Genomic DNA, 19,060 nt, shown 5'->3' on the forward strand with positions numbered 1-19,060 from the left:
GGTTTCCTGGGGTGAGGTTTTATTTTATTTTCATTAAACCTTATATGAATTGAAGAGGGAGAGAGCACAAAAGTACAAGGGAACCTAGAGAGAGAAAGTAAAATCGTAAAGGCAAATTGGCACCTCAAAGAAGGCAACAAGATATCCGCCACCTTTTAGCATGCATGTGGACACCGTTGACTTCAGCTGAGACACGCGGACTCCAAAATTGGCGTGGGACTCGCTTGAGATGGGGGATGCGTTGCACGCTGCCTCTTATTCAACGAAGACACATCTATATATTTCTCCATTTCGTTAACTCTCTCTCTTCAACAAGTGTTAAGGTTTGTAGAGAGAGAAAGTAGAGAGGGGGAAATGGATTCAGTTCCCACCAAAGCCAGCAATGGTGGAGGGAGAAACATGGGTGTTGAATATGTTCTTAAAGTGTTTATGGGTTTGATATTTGTTGGTTATATGATGATTTGGGTTGTGATGCCTACTAAACTTTGGATGCCAAACTGGTGGGTGAAAATTAGTGCCCATACCCTCTCTACCAACTTTGGATTTCAAGGTTAATCTTTTACTTCTTTATCTATTTTTCTCCATTTAACATCTTTTTTTTTTTTTTTTCGATAAGTCGGTGGGGAGATGGCCTTCTGGTATAGGAATGGAGATTGAGATTTAGCGTTGCGAACCACGCTAGTCATTTAACTTCGGCTATCATTTAACTCAAGTTGTGTTCAAGAAAAAAAAAAAAAAAAATCATTTCTCTTACCAGTTTTTATTTATTTATTTTATTTACAAGGAAATCTCAAAAGTTTTTTAATTGGATGCAGGACCTACTCTCTTAATCTTCACTTTCCCAATCCTGCTATTAGCGGTATTGGGTTGCATATATCTCCATTTAAGGGAGAAGCATCTCAAAGAGACATTCAAAAGGTGAGAGATTACTCAAACAGTTACAAGACACCACATTATGGCTTTTATAAGTTTATTTATGGTTTTTAGGTTCTATTTCTATAACACAAGTGTCATTGATCTTCGTACGTAACATTTTTCTAACTATTTGAGGTCCGAGTCCTAATCTGTCATTATGCTCTTATTATACGAATGACTTAGTGAAAATTATCCATAATATCCTAACTCATATTTGTTCCTATGATACTAATGTCAGATATGATGGATAAGGACTTTTATTAGGATATTATAATCTTGTTATTCTTGAGTGATCACTTGGGGTTTAAAATATCAAATTAATGTATCATTTCTTCAATAATTTTCCGTTAACACAAGTAAATATGAATTCAAAATATATAAAATTTAAGATATACATATTTTAGACATTTTTATTATAAAGGAAAAATATACAATGAGACTATCTATCTTTGATAAATTAATGGCTGGATTTATTCTATTGATCAATCTCAAGTGCAAAAGACATTTTCTCAAACTTTGTGACACACCCAAACTATCTGATTTCATATCGGATCACTGGAAGCAATTGTGACCTCCTTGTATCAAAGATAAATGGTGTTATACAGTCCTACGGTAAAATTGACAATGATTTTTAACATATGTGAAAATTAAAATATCAAAATAATATTCAACGTAACAATTTTAACCAGAGTTTGAAAACTCGTCGAGTCGAGCCAGACTCGCCTGGTTCGACGATTCTTCGACTCGGGAATCGTCGGCTATCGTGCCAATTCCACTAAAAAATCAGGAATCGCCAGTGTCCAGAGAGAACCAATAGTGAATCGCGAGTCTCACCGAAAATTTTTGGGTTTACACGTGGCCACCTCACAAGAGCAACACGTGACACCTGGCAATTCCCAATAGTGAATCGCGAGTCTCACCGAAAATTTTTGGGTTTACACGTGGCCACCTCACGAGAGCAACACGTGGCATCTAAAAATCCTCTACACATGGTAATTCACCTCACTCGTATACCCCCTCTCACTTTTCTACATGCGCAGCTGATTGACTAGTACACAACACTTTATAAAGAAAAAAGGATTGCTCATCCTTCGATGTAAGCTAATTCCCACAAAAAATCATTCAGGCAAGATGTGTATTATATTATAGACGCTAATGAATCACATCAGGTGATGTAGTGGTGTTGGTTGACAACCTTGAATTTTTGGTAGACGTCTTGAGTTGAATTTTTGGTAGACGTCTTGAGTTCGAACCCTGCGCGTCATCGTTTATAATACAACATTTTTTTAAGATAAAAAAATTAAAATAGAGATAAAGATAAAAAATAAAAAGCTTTTCAAGATAATGAATAAAAAGGTTGAAATAAAATAGAAAAAATAAAAAGCTTTTCTTATTGTAAAAAAAGCTTAAAAAATAAAAAATAAAAAACTTTTCAAGATAAAGATAAAAAATATAATACAACATTGTTTTTTATTTTTCTTGTAAAAAAAATACAAAGTAATATAAAAAGTATTTCTTGCAAAAAAATAAAACAAAAGGCATAAAAAAAATTTTCACAACAAAAATAAACAAAGGCAGAAAATATTGTTGTAAAAAAATAGAAAAAATAAAAAATAAAAAATAAAAAATAAAAAATAAAAAATAAAAAATAAAAAATAAAAAATAAAAAATAAAAAATAAAAAATAAAAAATAAAAAATAAAAAATAAAAAATAAAAAATAAAAAATAAAAAATAAAAAATAAAAAATAAAAAATAAAAAATAAAAAATAAAAAATAAAAAATAAAAAATAAAAAATAAAAAATAAAAAATAAAGAATAAAGAATAAAAAATAAAAAATAAAAAATAAAAAATAAAAAATAAAAAATAAAAAATAAAAAATAAAAAATAAAGAATAAAAAATAAAAAATAAAAAATAAAAAATAAAAAATAAAAAGGCTTTTCAAGATAAATATAAAAAATATAATGCAACAGTTTTTTATTTTTCTTGTAAAAAAAATACAAGGTAATATAACAAGTATTTATTGCAAAACAATAAAACAAAAGGCATAAAAAACTAAAATGTACTCTGGTAGTAACATTTTTTTATTTTTCTTGTAAAAAAAATAAAATGTAGTACAACAAGCAAAAAAAAAATGTAGTACAATGTCTTCTTCTTTTGTCAAAAAAAGAAGAAGATAATCAACAAGTATCATATTTTTTTTGTAAAAAAAAAAAAAGATAACACAATAAGTATTTCTATTCAAAAAAATAAAAGGTATTTTTTAATACAGCCTAGGAATAAATGGTCTAATTATATTTTTTATTTTTATAACGTGATGGTCTTTAACATACATTTAGTAATATTAATTTAAAGATAGGATTCATACAATGAGGCCATTTGAAATCTCCCTTTCTGCTAACAATCTTTTCTACTAATTTATTCTAGAAACCTTAAAAATTAAAGAAAATTGGTACGCATTCTTATAATTTCTACATTGATAACCAAATCTTTTCTTTTATTTATTAATTTTTGTATTATAAATCATGTAGTGTACTATTTTTCTTACAGTTGTCAATAATACATTTTAAATTAGATATATGATTTCTTTTGTGTGATGTAAATTTAATGGTCAACATAAGTTCATACAGGAAAAGAACATCTCAATATTCATAAATTGATGAAAACAATGAAAGTTAATAATGTAGTACCCCCATTTCTAATTGGATTCCTAAAAAACAACATTTATAATAAATTTTAATAATTTTTTTGAATTTTTTTAAGGCTTAATCTTAGTGATTCGGCCCGATTCCCGATGCGGATCTCGGATTCGTCGATCCGGATCGGTTTTTGAGATGCTTGATCCGGGGCACCGATCGATTTTTTAAACCACTAGTTTTAACCAACATATTTATATTATCAATTTCTCACAAATTTCGCCAAGTGTGAGATTGTTTGAGCTAGTCTCTCTATCTATGGGGATGTTTGTTATGTGCATGTTTTACAGGGGTGAGAAGCAGAGATTGGAAGCATGGTCTCGTCCTGTAATTGTGAAGGGTCCCCTGGGGATCGTCTCAGCCATGGAGCTTGCCTGTCTCTTGATGTTTGTGGCTCTCCTCGTCTACTCCTTCTCCACCTACTTGAGCATCAGTTTCTCAAAGCTAAAACCAGGCCAAAACCCCATGTAAAAAATCAACCCCATGGTGCTTTTTTACATAACCACACCTCTGTCTCTCGCTCTTACTGTTTTTTTTTTTGGGATGAAAAGGTGGCAAGCGAAGCTGAGCAGCGTGGCGCTGAGGTTTGGTTTGGTTGGGAATGTGTGTGCGGCGTTTCTCTTCATCCCTGTGGCGAGAGGTTCAGTGTTGTTGCAGGTTCTGGGTATCGGTAATGAGGCAGGAGTGAAGTATCACATTTGGTTGGGACACATAACCATGACTTTGTTCACGGCACATGGTCTTTCCTATTCTATCCTTTTTGCTGCAGGACACAAGTTAGAGCTTGTAAGTGTATCCCTTCTCTCTCTCTCTCTCTCTCACAGTGTTCCACTACTTCGGCGAGTCGCTCGGACTCACTGGAGTATCCCGAGTTGAGTGTTCAATAATGGAGGTTTAAAAAAAAAATTCAAAAAATTTATAAAAAATTAAAATATAAAGAAAAAAAACAAATCTATTTGTAACATGTTTTTTGTGTTCTATTTTGACAAAGATCGAAAAATATTTTGATATCAATACTTATTTTTACATTTTTATTCTTTTTGCATTATTTCAAAAATACCCATGGCTACAAATTGATTTTTTTCGAAATCCATTTTCCAAATATTTTTTTGTTTAAATTTACTTTAAACATTTTTTTTTAAGATGTTATTTGTATTTTTTTAACTTTTTATTTTTATTTTTTTAATGTTATTGGCCCAACTTGGACCGAGTACTCAGCACGGACATGGTGGAGTACTCGGCTCTTCTACCGTTTTTTTAACGACCTCTCTCATTAAATATTTCTATAACGCATGCCTTGGATCACTCTTCTACCGTTTTTTTAACGACCTCTCTCATTAAATATTTCTCGAACACATGCCTTGGATCACTCTTCTACCGTTTTTTTAACGACCTCTCTCATTAAATATTTCTGTAACACATGCCTTGGATCACTCTTCTACCGTTTTTTTGACGACCTCTCTCATTAAATATTTGTATAACGCATGCCTTGGATCACTGCAACATAGTCTACGAGTAAACACTCTTGACCTTTTAAGTAGATCCCACTCTCCCTCTAAAAAATTATGCTTGACCTCTCTCTTATACCTTTTGACCTGCCTCTCCCCCCTATCTCTCTCTCCAATCTTCCATGAATTACGCTTCTCTCTTTTCGTACATCCCTGTCTTTTTCTTCTTTTTTTTTTTTTTTGGGAAAGGTTTTTATAATTTTCCTACCGTATTGAAGATATATACATCACCTACAATCCAGCCATCCAATTTTGATCACGTTAGCCACTCACCGTTTGATTTTAGTTCTGTATTTTATTTGTAATTTTTGTATATGAAATTCGGGGCACACCTACAAAACAATAATAAAAATAATTTATCGATAAAATATAATAACCAAATACCCATAAAAGATTTTAAGGGTATTTTAGTTATTTTATTTTATTTAAAATATTTATTTTATATTTTTTACGAGTGCCAATTTAATAGAGGATTGGACGGAAAAAATTTGGTGTAGTGAAAAAATTAAAAATAAAATAATGTAGTGACGTGACATTGTGATTAGACATTTTTTAGCCCTCCATTGAGAATGGGCAGTCGGACAAGCGGAAGTATATAAGTTTTTATGCTGTAGGGGAAGCATAAAAATCTTACCATTTATTTTATTTTATTTATTTATTTAATTTGTTTAACATTAACCATGAACTGCATCCTTTTCTATTGGGCAAACTTTCTATGCTTTCCCTACATAAAACTTATAAGCTTCCCCCTATCCAACCGTCTCTTCTGAATAGACGGTTGAGATGGCCTCAATCACAATCTCTGTATTATTTTATTTTTAATTCATTTTACAAACTATTTTGATGCCAAATTTTGGGCGTCCACTCCTCTCTTAAAGTTGCACCTGTAAAAATATAAAAACAATATTCTCAATAACATAAAATGACCAAAATACCCCTAAAAATTTCAAATGGTATTTTGGTGATTGTATTTTATATAAAAAAAATTAATATATTTTTTAAGTTTGCCCTATTGATAACATAGCACGTACTAAATTTCATAATCATATAATTTATAAAAAAAATTAAAAATAAAATACTTTCAGACATTAGATCTAGATCAAACTATCAATTACTCACTTGGTCTAAATTGAAATGCTGGATGGGGGAAGGAAATATCTACCTTTCGCATTTCTCTTTCCTTATGGATGTTTCTTGGGTTTTTACGACTTCGCTAAGGTTGGTAAATTTAGGTGTTTCAAAATCTGTGGATTTAGATTAGTCAAAATTGATGATCGTGACTTAATAAATATGCTAAAGTAAAAAATAAAAAAAATGAAATAGGGGTTTAGGTCGGGGGTTAAGAAGGACCTAAAAAAATATTAGATAAGCTGAAAGGAGAAAATATATATATATAAAAAGGTGTTTTATGGGGAACCGATTTGGTCCTAGTCGATTCCCAGACCGGGTCGACTGCGAGGTTTTGAAAAACTGGCAAAACCTTTTCAAGTTGGACACGCCCTAAATAAGCCAATCTCCAACCTTTTTGGCCCCAAGCGAGCCCAACTTGAAGGCATTTCTCATTGAAATTCCTCTGAATACATCCAGCTTATGGACCATTTAACATCTCACTCATTTTCGACTCTTCTAACTCATGATTACATCGTATTTTGATGGGCTTGTTGAAATTAAATCAAAATAAATATTTAAGATATTAAATAATTTATCTATTTGGTGCATTTTTTAAATCAAACCATGGGCAAGTATTACCCATAAAGATTTGCATTAAAAAGCCCACTGTGATTACTTGTTGGATGGCAAATTCAATGGGCACAAGCGGTGTTCGTAATATTGAACCGACCTAAAAAACTGGCCAGGGGTGGGTCCGAGTAATCGATAAATTGGCTAGGTCAACTGACCTAACTGAGGAAGGTCCTGACCAGTCCAAAAAATATTTAAAAAATTAAAAAATACAAAACAAAATTATGAAAAGTATAATTACATATGATTAAATAAAACACATTCAAATGAAGTAAAAGTAGTGAAAAAAAAAAAAAAAAGATTTTAAAAAATCAATTTGTACCCACGTGTATTTTCAAAGTGTTCTAAAAAAAAGTGGAATTATGCAAAAATAAGTATTCATGGCCAAAACTCTTTCTAGTCTTGTTCTATAAAATGAAAAACTGGGCAATAGTTTATATCATTAAATCGCAGTATTGACGGTTCCTTTCCTTGTAAAAGTTTGTGTTTGTTTGATGGATATCTCCCCCTCGAAAGTTCGAAGACTTGAAAATTATTCTGTAAAATGAGGATAGAGTTTATGGTACATGCAGTTGGGGGACTGGGAAAAGACTGGCGTGTCGATTGTGGCCGGAGTGGTTGCTCTTTCGGCCGGAATAGTTATGTGGGTCACTACTTTAAAGCAGATAAGAGAGAGGATGTTTGAGCTATTCTATTATGCTCACCATCTCTACTTTGTCTTCATCCTCTTTTATGTTCTTCACGTTGGTGCCTTCTTCTTCACCATGATTCTCCCTGGAGTCTACCTCTTCCTCATCGATCGCTTCCTTCGATTCCTTCAATCTCGCAGAAAGGTCAGGCTCATTTCTTCCCGGATTTTACCTTGCGAAACCGTGGAGCTCACCTTCACTAAGCAGCCGGGTGAGTGTGATGGTGCTTCATCATTTTAACTATCATAAACAGAGTCTCTCTTAACTCTTTCTTCTGTCCACTCTCCATATCTCTTTATGTTGTCTTTCCCTCTAACACTTTCTCTCTCTTTCAATCTAAAACGATCTGAACACTCTTGAGATTGTGTTTAGGTCTGAAGTATAATCCCTTGAGCATGGTGTTTGTGAACGTGCCTAGCATCTCCAGTTTGCAATGGCACCCCTTCACTGTGACTTCCAACTCAAAGATGGAGGTCGATAAGCTCAGTGTTGTCGTAAAGAGCGAAGGAAGTTGGTCTCGTCGCCTCTTCGACACGGTCTCCATGGCCCCTGCCCTTGAGCACCTTGATGTGCACATTGAAGGTCCCTATGGGCCTTCCTCTTGCCACTTCTTAAGGTATGTTGCTTGAAGTGCTACTGTCTATGTCTGTCTGCCACTAAGTAAAAGCCCAACAGACTATTTGTCTAGAAAGACTAAATTAGGCAAATGTTACCAAAAATCCCTAAATTGAAAAATTTTCCATCAAAATGGTGCAGGCACGATGCACTGGTCCTGATCAGTGGAGGGAGTGGCATAACGCCATTCATGTCGGTGGTGCGCGAGCTGGTTGTGATGTCAGGCACTCTGGGTTCCCCTGTACCCAGCATCCTCATGATTTGTGCCTTCAGGAATTCAGATGGCCTCTCCATGCTTGACGTCCTCCTCCCTCCGTCGAGCCCGAGCATCTCCGGCCTTGATTTACGCATCGAGGCTTTTATAACCCGAGGAAAACCAGAGTCAGAAGGAAATGACAGGAAAGACAAGCTCCTTAGAGCTGTGTGGTTCAAACCAAGCCGGAGTGAGGCCCCTGTTTCGGCAATCCTGGGTCCTACTAAGAGTTGGTTATGGATGGGGGCTATTATATCTTCATCTTTTGTAATGTTTTTGCTTCTTCTTGGCATAACCGAGCGCTATTATGTCTACCCAATTGACCACAACACCGGTGATGTGTATCCGACAGGGGCTCATGCGATGCTTAATGTGTTGTTTGTGTGTGTGAGCATAGCTACCATGGCCACGCTTGCGGTCATGTGGAATAGAAGGCATAGTCCCATGGAGATGAAACAAATTCAGAACTTGGAGTTGCCGACACCGACGACGTCCCCGAGTGCCTGGTCGTACAATGCAGACCGCGAGCTCGAGAGTCTCCCGCAACAGTCGCTCTTACAGGCCACAAATATCCATATCGGTGCTAGGCCCGATCTCACAAGTACATACTCTCTCTCAATCTCTTAAGCTTGCCACAACCAAGAAAATCAATGAAGTGAACACCAAAACCACTTTTTTTTTCTTTTACGTGTAGCCCCAAATATATCAAAAGAAGGGAAAATAACTAGAACCCCCCAGGTTGGATACTCTCATTACAGTCTCCATTGTTGATGTCTTTCTCACCCATTGCAGGAAAATATTTTATTTTTTCCTCACATACCCTTATGGTATTTTTTAGTAATATTTGTAACAAAAATACTCTTGTTAATGTCTCCTGTAAAAGTCAAAATAAACATTTATATTTCTCTCCCTTTCCTTTTTTTTCTATCGCCCACCTTTCATTCATATTTCACTCTCTTTCTCTCTCTAAAAACATAAATAGGTTTGTTGGTTTCTCTCTCTAAAGTTTTTTCATAGTTTGTCGGTATCTCCTTAAAAATATGAATAAATCTGTTGGTTTCCCTCTCTAAAAATATAAACGGGTTTGTTGGTTTCTCTCTTTCTTTCCTGTTTTTTCTCTCTAAGTAGATCCCAAACCTAGAGACACACTGATACATTTACATTTTTAGAGAGATATGAATGTGAACGGGAATGTAAGCATAGAGAGAAAAAACAGAGAGAAATAAAGGTATTTTTGTCATAATAAAGCTGAAAAGCACCCTCGGTGTCGATGAAAAAAAGAAAAAAAAATGTTGGGTAATGGGTGAGAGAGAGACTTTGTCAAACAGAAAGGCTTTATGATGAGAACATCCAAGCGGGGTTGGCAAAATTGCTTTCTTGAGAGAGTTGGTTTATGACATGCAGAGATGTTGGAGTCATATGGAGAGGCGAGCGATGGATCAAGTATTGGAGTGATGGTATGCGGCCCAGATTCAATGCGTGATGAAGCAGCCGCATTTTGTTCATCTGCCTTGGCCTACAATTTCCACTTTGAGTCCCTCAACTTCACCTTCTAACTCCAAAGCATGGATGCATCAAAGATGAAGATGACGATGGAAACCTGCATCAAAGATCAAAATGCCTTTCGGACCAATCGATCCATAAAAGATGAAGATGGAAACCTGCATTTGTTTAAGAGTGGGAATTTTTGGTGTATAATTGTGACAAAAAGAAAAAGACAAACAAGTAGAGTAAATGCTTGTATTGAGTGTGGGCCTCTTTCGGGTTTGGATACGAGTAAGAAGTATGGCACGTGTGTATTGCAATAAGCATGTTTCTGTATAAATTGTGAAATTTAGTTGTTCTCTACCACAAGGGTGTATTTTGAAACAATAAAGAATCAGTAGTTGATGTTAGCAATGCTACAAGTCACATTTAATGTCTATTGATGGGCTACCCAAAACCACAAAAAAGAAAAAAAGAAAAGAAAAGAGAGCGTGGGTTCATTACAAAGGGCAGTACGCCTCATTAGAAGCATTTTAATAAGGGTGCGGTTTGTATAGAGCCGTGGTTCTAAACAATCAAAGTACATTGTACTTTCAAATAGTGTCGGGAAATATGATATCAATACTGAAAATCTTTGTGATAGCTTTAAAATATATTTTAATTTTTAATTATAAAATTCAAACCTTAAAAAATAGTGTAGATAGAGCAGATCTATAGAAACTTGAAAATTTTGAAAATTGACGGATCAAAAATGCGTTACGAGATATACTATTTTTAAAACTTGAAATCCATTTTTTTTCTCATATTCATGCATTTTGATGTCGAGATATAATCAATTTGAAGATATTTGGTTATCAAAACAACCTCTTCTAGTGAAGTTTTTGGGTTGGGCTCTAATTTGATTGTTTAGAGCTTCGGTTCTATATAAACTTTTCCTTTCAATAAAGAGGGAAAGTTCATATATATTTAAGTTGTAGTTTGGACTTTGAATGGGTGCAGGAAAGGTTGAGCTCGTCTTTTTACCAAGCACTTCATACTATTTGGCAAAAGACATATACCTCCCTCTATGTAATTATAATCCCAAATAAGCTCTCATGTTCATGAAAAGTCTATAGACGGCCTTTAAACCAAAGAAAGAAACGAAGATGTTGAACTTTTTTTACATCTTTTTCTTTGTCTAAATTACAATGTTTATCCTTATTATTTTTCTAATGATCCTGACATCCAAACCCTACAAAAGCGCTCCTCTCTCTCTCCCTCACCATTCACACCATTGTCTTGTAATAATGGGATAACCCAATCACCCTTTTTGAGCAAACAGAATATTTTCAAATCTCACTAGATGTAATGAGCTTTATACCACAATGATTTCAACACTCAACTAACGTATCCAAGATACAATAATAAGTGCAATATAATTGAGAAAAATATAAAAACAATAAAACAAGCAATATTAAAAAACTTCAAAGCACAACACAAGTAAAAGTAGAGAGGGACACGCACATATACATGGTTCACCCAAGATGGGCTACATCCACAAGCAAGACGGCAAAAATATACTAACTATCAAGAGGAAAACTTACAAGATTGGGGTTATATAGAGTTACTTCATACAATCTCAAGGAAAAGCTCAAACAAAAGAACTTCCTATCACGAAATCACCTACAATCGACTTCTTTTTTCTATTCATCGATGTCGCGAAGAAATGCTAACAAAATGGCTCAATTTGAACCCAAATGACCTCAAAATTTTCTCCCCAACGTTATCTCCACGAATTTCACTTTCTTTCACTCTCCTTTCCACCCAACTTAATGAGCTATAAAGCCTTATGAGAAAGAACATTTTCATTATGATTAAAATAACCCTCGTCAAAATAAAAATACCATGGGGTTGTGATTTGGCATCACATCCCAACACATTGAACCCCTTCCTCCCCCTCCCTTTCGCTCAACCTCCCTTGGAACCCTGCACTCACATCTTATAAACCCGACAAATAGGTCAAAATAGGCATCTCAAATTTTATTTATATAATAAAATTATTAGAAGCGCTAAATATTGCAATTTAGATAATAAAAAATAGATATTGGGTTAAACACCTTTTCTTTCAACTTTTAGGGGGTTTATAGTCTTTTCTGAACCCGAAGTTTATTTGAAATTACAATTATAAAAACGTTTTAGGGGGTTCATGGTCTTTTTTGAACCCGAGGTTTATTTGAAATTACAATTATAAAAACGGTGGTAAACATTTTCTTCCCTAATGTTTTTTATTGTGTTGGAACGCTTCATAATTTTTGTATGGGAAAGGAAGAACTCTCATTATATTCTGATCCAAAAACGTAGTATGGATTTTATCCCTGTTAAGAAAGTATTTTTTGAAGGTTTTGATTGCAGAGTGCAAGCTCAATGTGTGTGCACAGTCCGCGCTGCCGATTGCATAGGCTCCGCATGAGCAGCTGTGTCGTACGAGTAGAAACACAGTGCGACTATGGCTGAGGAGTGCCTCTTCGATCAAAGACGAAGAGTGGTCGGAGGTTGTGGTTGAGTTTCAGATGTCGGGGACTCAGCATCAAGATCAGTAAGGGAATCTGTGATCATAGGCTCAATAGTAGTTGAAGGATCCAAGCATGCCTATGTGATCAAATAGGAAACTTGAGAGCTCTCAACGGAAAGATAACTAACTGCCGCCGTCTCATGAAATTTGAGCCATCAAAGTGATCGAAACGAACGGGATCTTTGATCATGAACTTGATCGCGTTTAACATGATCTTGTTTGCCATGAACTAATACCTTGAAATTGTAGGCTACAGGTCTATAAAGCAAAGTTACGAAGGATTTGGGGCTTAAATTGCCTTTAAGCAAACTTATCAAAGGCCAGAAACCACACTTGCATATTAACCGCAAACAAAAATCGTGGCCACTATTGAACCATGACCAAAGATCGAAATGGCAATCGTGTTCGCTTATAGATGCAGTAGAGTTGATGTTGGCTTATCCGGAATCGGAGAGAGATGTTTCCAGCCAAGCTGTTTCGAAAACAAATGAATATTTTCTTTACCACAAGAAAAGACACAGAGACACTCTGCAAATGACCATTTGTGTCAAAATTTAAGACGATGGCAATGCTGAACTTTGGGACTCACTTATACGGAAGTCACTGAATCTCCCTTGATAGCTCTGAAGTTTTCGACCTAACAAAGGTAAGAAATCAATTTCTTAACCACGTTTACAGGAATGTTGCAGTGGAGAAAGGTGCAGTAAAGTGAAGCTTCACCGAGTGCACGCTTCGCGCATATATGCTTAGCCAACAAAGCTACCTCCGGATCTCCAGACCCCAGCGTCTCCGCAAATTAAATATCGAATAACAGGTTTTAGACTTAAGTTTTTGAAAACAATTTTAGTTGTGCTTGAACTCTTGATCCTGAGGTACAGGATGTTTTCATCGTCTTCAAGGTTTTCATCGTCCTACCCTCAATAGCTTCGAGATGCAATCGAGTTCATTCGAGTATACCTCCCCGATACAATTAACCCTAGAAAAGCACTTGGTAAGGTTTTTTTCTTCTTTTTCTCTTGTTTATTTATTTTTTTATTTTTATTTTTTTTGAGAGCTGTACTCTCTTAGAATCTTGTGAAGATCACAAAGGGTCAAACGAGTCGGGTCTAGTCGTAAGTTCAAGGTCGAACGTGGATGGGTTCAAATGACCTTGACCCTGACCCGAACCATCGGGTTGGATACGGTACAAGTGAAAATATACAAATTTAAAAATATTATATATGTTTTTTTACTACAAAATATATGTTTAAAAATAGGAAAAATTACATAAATATCTATTTGATTTTCCGTTATTACTAAAATACCTAAAACTTTTCGTTGTTACTTATATGTCCGTTTCAATGATTTAAAAAAAAAGAAGACTAAATTGCCCATTTTCGGTTTTTAAAAAATCGAAATAAGCCCAAATTTGGTTTTTGAACAATCGAATATCAGGTCCTACATCACATGCAAGTTTCCACAATCTCTCTCTTATGTTTCATCGTTGATTTTAGGGTTTTGGAAAACCCAATATCAGGGCAACAAAATGACGCAATTTTTTGCAAGTTTCCTTTGTGGTGACACTTAGATCAGGCCATTGGAAGGGTAACGTTTATCAGAGCTGGTTTGGTTGATGGCGAACTAGATGGTTGTATCCAGCGTTTAAAAAATCGTCGAGTCGAACTGGACTCGTCCGGTTCGACTCAGAATTCACGAAAAAGGTACCGGATCGGTTCAAAAACCGGGAATCGTCCGGTTCTAGAGAGAACCGGACGATTCCGCACAGTGACTCGCCGATTCACTGTGCGGAATCGGCGAGTCCGTGAAGAACACGGGTTGCACAGTGTTCTTTACGGATTTTTTCAAATTTGTCATTTTTTGATCATTTTTTTTGTTTTTTCGGCATGTGATCTGTTTTTCAGGCTGTAAACAGCTTTATTCAGATTTTTCAAGGATTAAATGGTGGAAAAATTGGTTGTTTTTGGATCAAGAAAAATTCGGGGTTTAGGGTTTCCGCCATTTCTGAAATTTCATGCCAAATAGGGCATGAATCTTTCAAAATTTGTAGGCATATTGATCTTAAAGCTGTGAATCAAAAGCTTTTGTTACATATTTGTGATAATCGTTGAGAAAAACAGAGTTTTTTGGAGATTGAAGGCTTCGGTTCACAAAAACAGGTAAGAACTTTGGGTTTTTTTTTTTTTTCCGCCATTTGATTTATTTCACGGCATATTTTGAACAAAATGAGTTCAATAATTAGGGTTTTTAATCTTTATTGTGTCTAGTATGATTTAAAATTTTCAATTTTACGTAATCTGATTAATTACAGCAAGAAATTTGATATGAACAGTGAGATGCCTGCGGAACCAAATTCCGCTGTTTTTTTTTTTTTTTTTCCGTCTTTTGATTTTGTTTTCATGATATATTTGAAATAATGTGTTAAAAATTTAGGTTTTTGATTCCTTATATTGTTGTTTATCAGAAAATATAGTCAATTGGATGTAATTTATTCACTTGGAGGTGAATTTTTGAGTTAAAATCGCTTATGTAAAACGACTCTGTGAAGAACAAATTTTTTTTTTTTTTTTTTTGTTTGTGTAGCCCATGATAGAATTTTTTGTAATCTATGATCGAATTTTTTGTAATCCATGATCAAAATGTTTGTTTTTTTTTCTTGTAATCCATGATCGAATTTTATTTTTTATTTTTTATTTTTGTAACCCATGATAGAATTTTTTGTAATCCATAATCGAATGTTTTGTAATCCATGATCGAAATGTTTGTTTTTTTTAGTAATCCATGATCGAATTTTTTGTTTTTTGTTTTTTATGTAACCCATGATAGAGTTTTTTGTAATCAATGATTGAATTGTTTGTTATCCATGATGTAATTGTTTTTTTCTTTTTTGTAATCCACGATCGAATTTTTTGTTTTTTTGTTTTTGTAATGCATGATCGAATTTTATGTAATCCATGAACGAATTTTTTGTAATCCATGATAGAATTTTCTGTAATCCATGATCGACTTTTTTGTAATCCATGATCGAATTTTATGTAATCCATGATCGAATTTTTTGTAATCCATGATAGAATTTTCTGTAATCCATGATCGACTTTTTTGTAATCCATGATCGAAATGTTTGTTTTTTTTACTTGTAATCCATGATCGAATTTTTTGTGTTTTTTTTTTTTTTGTAACGCATGATTGAATTTTTTGTAATCCATGATCGAATTGTTTTTTTCTGTTCTTGTAATCCACGATCGAATTTTTTGTTTTTTTATGTTTTTATTTTTTTTGTAATCCATGATCGAATTTTATGTAATCCATGATCGAATTTTATGTAATCCATGAGCGAATTTTTTGTAATCCATGATCGAATTTTTTGTAATCCATGATCGAATTTTTAGAAAATTTATGATTTTTTTTTTTTAATCCATGATCGAACTTTTTGAAAATTTGTTAATTTTTTTTTTTAATCTATGATCAAATTTTTTGAAAATTTGCTGTACTTTTTTTTTTTATTTCTTTTTATCCATGATCGAATTTTTTGAAAAATGATGATTTTTCGAAAAGATGTGAAAATCGTGATAAAGTTTTGATTATCATGATGTATTAAACATTTAAACCCAATTTTTAATTTTTATTGTTTGAGTTTGCTGTAAATTTTTTTTTTTTTTTTCCATGATCGAATTTTTTGAAAAATGATGATTTTCCGAAAAGATGTGAAAATCGTGACAAGGTTTTAATTATCATGAGGTATTAAACCATATTTTAAATTTTTATTGTTAAAGTTTTTGTTGAAAAAATTGTATGTTGATGGATTATTTATGCAAAAAAATGCATGTTATTATATTTTCAATATAAAACTGTATTTTTTTTATCTGTTGTTCATGGATTTTTTAGTTGAAAGGACTGATGTTAGCCGGCTCTTTGAAGAATTGTTTTTATTATTAATTTTTTAATGCAAAAAATGTATGTTCTTGTTAATTGAGTTGTAGCCATGTTTGGAGCTTGCATTTTGTATTATTCTAAATGTTTGTAATTGATATGTACGAAAATATTATTGTCCTTTTGCAATAACAAATAACAACGAATATGACTACATGAACTACCGCAACATATTATCATTACATATGGTGATTATTTTTCTTTTTGAACTGTCAGGTTAATTTAAACTTTTTACATCTTAATTTAGATCGTATGTTACTAATTTTATGCTTTATTGTAGTCCATGTATGTTGATATACTTATTCCATGATAATTCTATGTTTATCCTTTTGTGTGATGTAAATTAAATGTTGAATGGCAGTTCATGCAGGGGAAGAACATATCAATATTCGCATATTCATTCAAAAACATGAAAATTCTTAATGGAGTACCCTCATTTTTTATTGAATTCCTAAAAAAAAATATTTATAATGAATTTTAATAATTTTTTCGGATTTTTTTGAAGCTTTATTCTGACTGATTCACCCGATTCCGATCCGTATCGCCGATTCGCCGATCCGGATCTGTTTTTGAAAAGCCCGATCCGGATCACCGATCCGATTTTTAAACCATTGGTTGTATCAATCAACCTCGGAAGATAGAAGAGATAGAGAGTAAAGAGAGATCCTCCGAACCAGTGTAACAACTAATGTGGCAGTGGATGTTAGGCTTTTTATATGAGCTTTTTTGTGTTTTGAGCATTTCATATCGGCTTGAGAGAGAGATTTAGTTGGGCATGTTTGGGTTTTGAACAATTAATCTTTTAGTTGGACGAGTTTTGAACATTCTCGAGAGAGAGAGTCCATGGTCACTAGAAACTAAAAAGGCTAATTGAGGAAGGGGAGAGAGAATCATCAAGGAAGAAGTAGATAAAGCAAAAGTACAATTGGAGTGCAAATGATTACTAAAACCAGAGCTGTGAGTTGTTCTCTTAAAAACTAAAACCCCAAAATCAAGGATGAAATACAAGAGAGAGAATTTGGAAACTTGCGTGGGATGCAGGCCCTTATATTAGGTTTTTCAAAAACCGAATTTGAGCCCATTTCGGTTTTTGAAAAATCGAAAATGGGCAATTCGATCTTTTTAAAAAAAAATGTTATGAAGTTCAAAAAACGAACATATGAATAATAAAAGAAATTTTTAGGTATTTTAATAATAACAAAAAATAAAACAGATATTTATATAATTTTCCCTTAAAAGTAAGACCGACGGAGACATAGTCCAAACCCTACTTGATTAGATTGAAGGTGGACCTGGATCAGATCCGAGTCACCGGACTCTTAAGTCCATACGTCGACTGGACACGACCCCTAGGTTCAGAAGCTACACCCGAACCCCGGACCTGAGTTTAGGGTTAGCATGTCAAGTTCTCAAGTCAATCCAACCTGGTTGACAGTCAACTACGAGCAATAGCTCGAGTGTACCCTGTAAACCGCAGCTAAGAGGCTCTAAACAGAGTTGTGTTTCAACTACGGCGAATGAGTCTATAGCAAAATTTTGGAATCAAATCAATTTTGAAATAACCCTAAACTCAGTCATAAACACAAGTTATGCCCTGATTAAGCTTGAGTGTTGACCCATGGAAAAATTTCTTCCCGATTTCCTTCTCAAAAAAAATTGGTTTGAACACCAAATAAAACCAACATACATTATCCATCTTAAAAAGGCCAATGCTCCGAAACTTCGTCAAGCATCTTTGACCGATAAAGTTGAATTCCTCAAATATTTTTAGGCCGAGGATCGGGGTGGCAATGTACCCAGATCCAACCGGGACCCGTCGGGTATACCTGACCGGGAATGGGTCTTGAACCCGATGGTAGGGTCCGGGGCCATCTCTATGGACCCGAAATAGGCACAGGTTGGGTACCCAAAAAAATGTGGTGATAGCAGTGTTTTAAAAAACGCCGAGTCAAACAGGACTCGCCCGGTTCGACTCGGAAATCGTGAAAAGGGGACCGGATCGCTTAAAAAATCGGAAATCGTCCTGTTCTAGAGAGAACCGGACGATTCTGTACAGTGAATCGCCGATTCACTGTACGGAATCGGCGAGTCCGAACAGTGAATCGGCGAGTTCGTACGGTTTTTTTTTTTTTTTTTTTTTTTTTTTTTTTTTTTTTTGTAATCCATGATAGATTTTTTTGTAATACTTGATCGATTTTTTTGTAATCCATGATCGAATTGTTTTTGTTTTTTTGTAATCCATGATCGAATTTTTTGGTTTTTTGTAACCCATAATAGAATTTTTTGTAATCCATGATCGAAATGTTTGTTTTCTTTTTTTGTAATCCATGATCGATTTTTTTGTTTTTTTTTTTTTTTTTGTAACCCATGATAGAATTTTTTGTAATCCATGATCGAATGTTTTGTAATACATGATCGAAATGTTTGTTTTTTTTTTGTAATCCATGATCGAAATGTTTGTTTTTTTTTTTGTAATCCATGATTGAATTTTTTGTTTTTTGCTTTTTTTGTAACCCATGATAGAGTTTTTTGTAATCCATGATTGAATTTTTTGTAATCCATGATCGAACTGTTTTTTTCTTTTTTTGTAATCCACGATTGAATTTTTTGTTTTTTTTTGTTTGTTTTTTTTTGTAATCCATGATCGAATTTTATGTAATCCATGATCGAATTTTATGTAA

The 19,060-nt window shown here is 33.9% G+C and overlaps 1 protein-coding gene across 1 annotated transcript; it reads left to right on the forward strand.

Annotated features, from left to right (window-relative positions):
* Positions 1 to 328: 328 nt before the first annotated feature.
* Positions 329 to 10,264, forward strand: LOC18424390 (ferric reduction oxidase 2). The gene is made up of 8 exons (XM_020676620.2): positions 329 to 550; positions 816 to 918; positions 3,902 to 4,078; positions 4,163 to 4,397; positions 7,432 to 7,759; positions 7,921 to 8,164; positions 8,305 to 9,017; positions 9,821 to 10,264. The coding sequence occupies exons 1-8, from the start codon at positions 355 to 357 to the stop codon at positions 9,970 to 9,972; spliced, it is 2,148 nt and encodes a 715-aa protein (XP_020532279.1). The 5' UTR covers positions 329 to 354; the 3' UTR covers positions 9,973 to 10,264.
* The last annotated feature ends 8,796 nt before the right edge of the window (positions 10,265 to 19,060 follow it).

The sequence above is a fragment of the Amborella trichopoda genome, chromosome 9, assembly GCF_054954075.1.
Source record: "Amborella trichopoda isolate Santa Cruz 75 chromosome 9, AtrichopodaSantaCruz75HAP2 v2.0, whole genome shotgun sequence".
Classification (NCBI taxonomy): Eukaryota; Viridiplantae; Streptophyta; class Magnoliopsida; order Amborellales; family Amborellaceae; genus Amborella; species Amborella trichopoda.

Excerpts from the sequence above, each read along its gene's own strand:
- LOC18424390 (XM_020676620.2), top strand. The coding sequence starts at position 355 with ATGGATTCAGTTCCCACCAAAGCCAGCAATGGTGGAGGGAGAAACATG. Across the intron at positions 4,079-4,162 it reads AAACCAGGCCAAAACCCCAT|GTGGCAAGCGAAGCTGAGCA; the intron begins GTAAAAAATCAA and ends TGGGATGAAAAG. Across the intron at positions 4,398-7,431 it reads CAGGACACAAGTTAGAGCTT|TTGGGGGACTGGGAAAAGAC; the intron begins GTAAGTGTATCC and ends TGGTACATGCAG.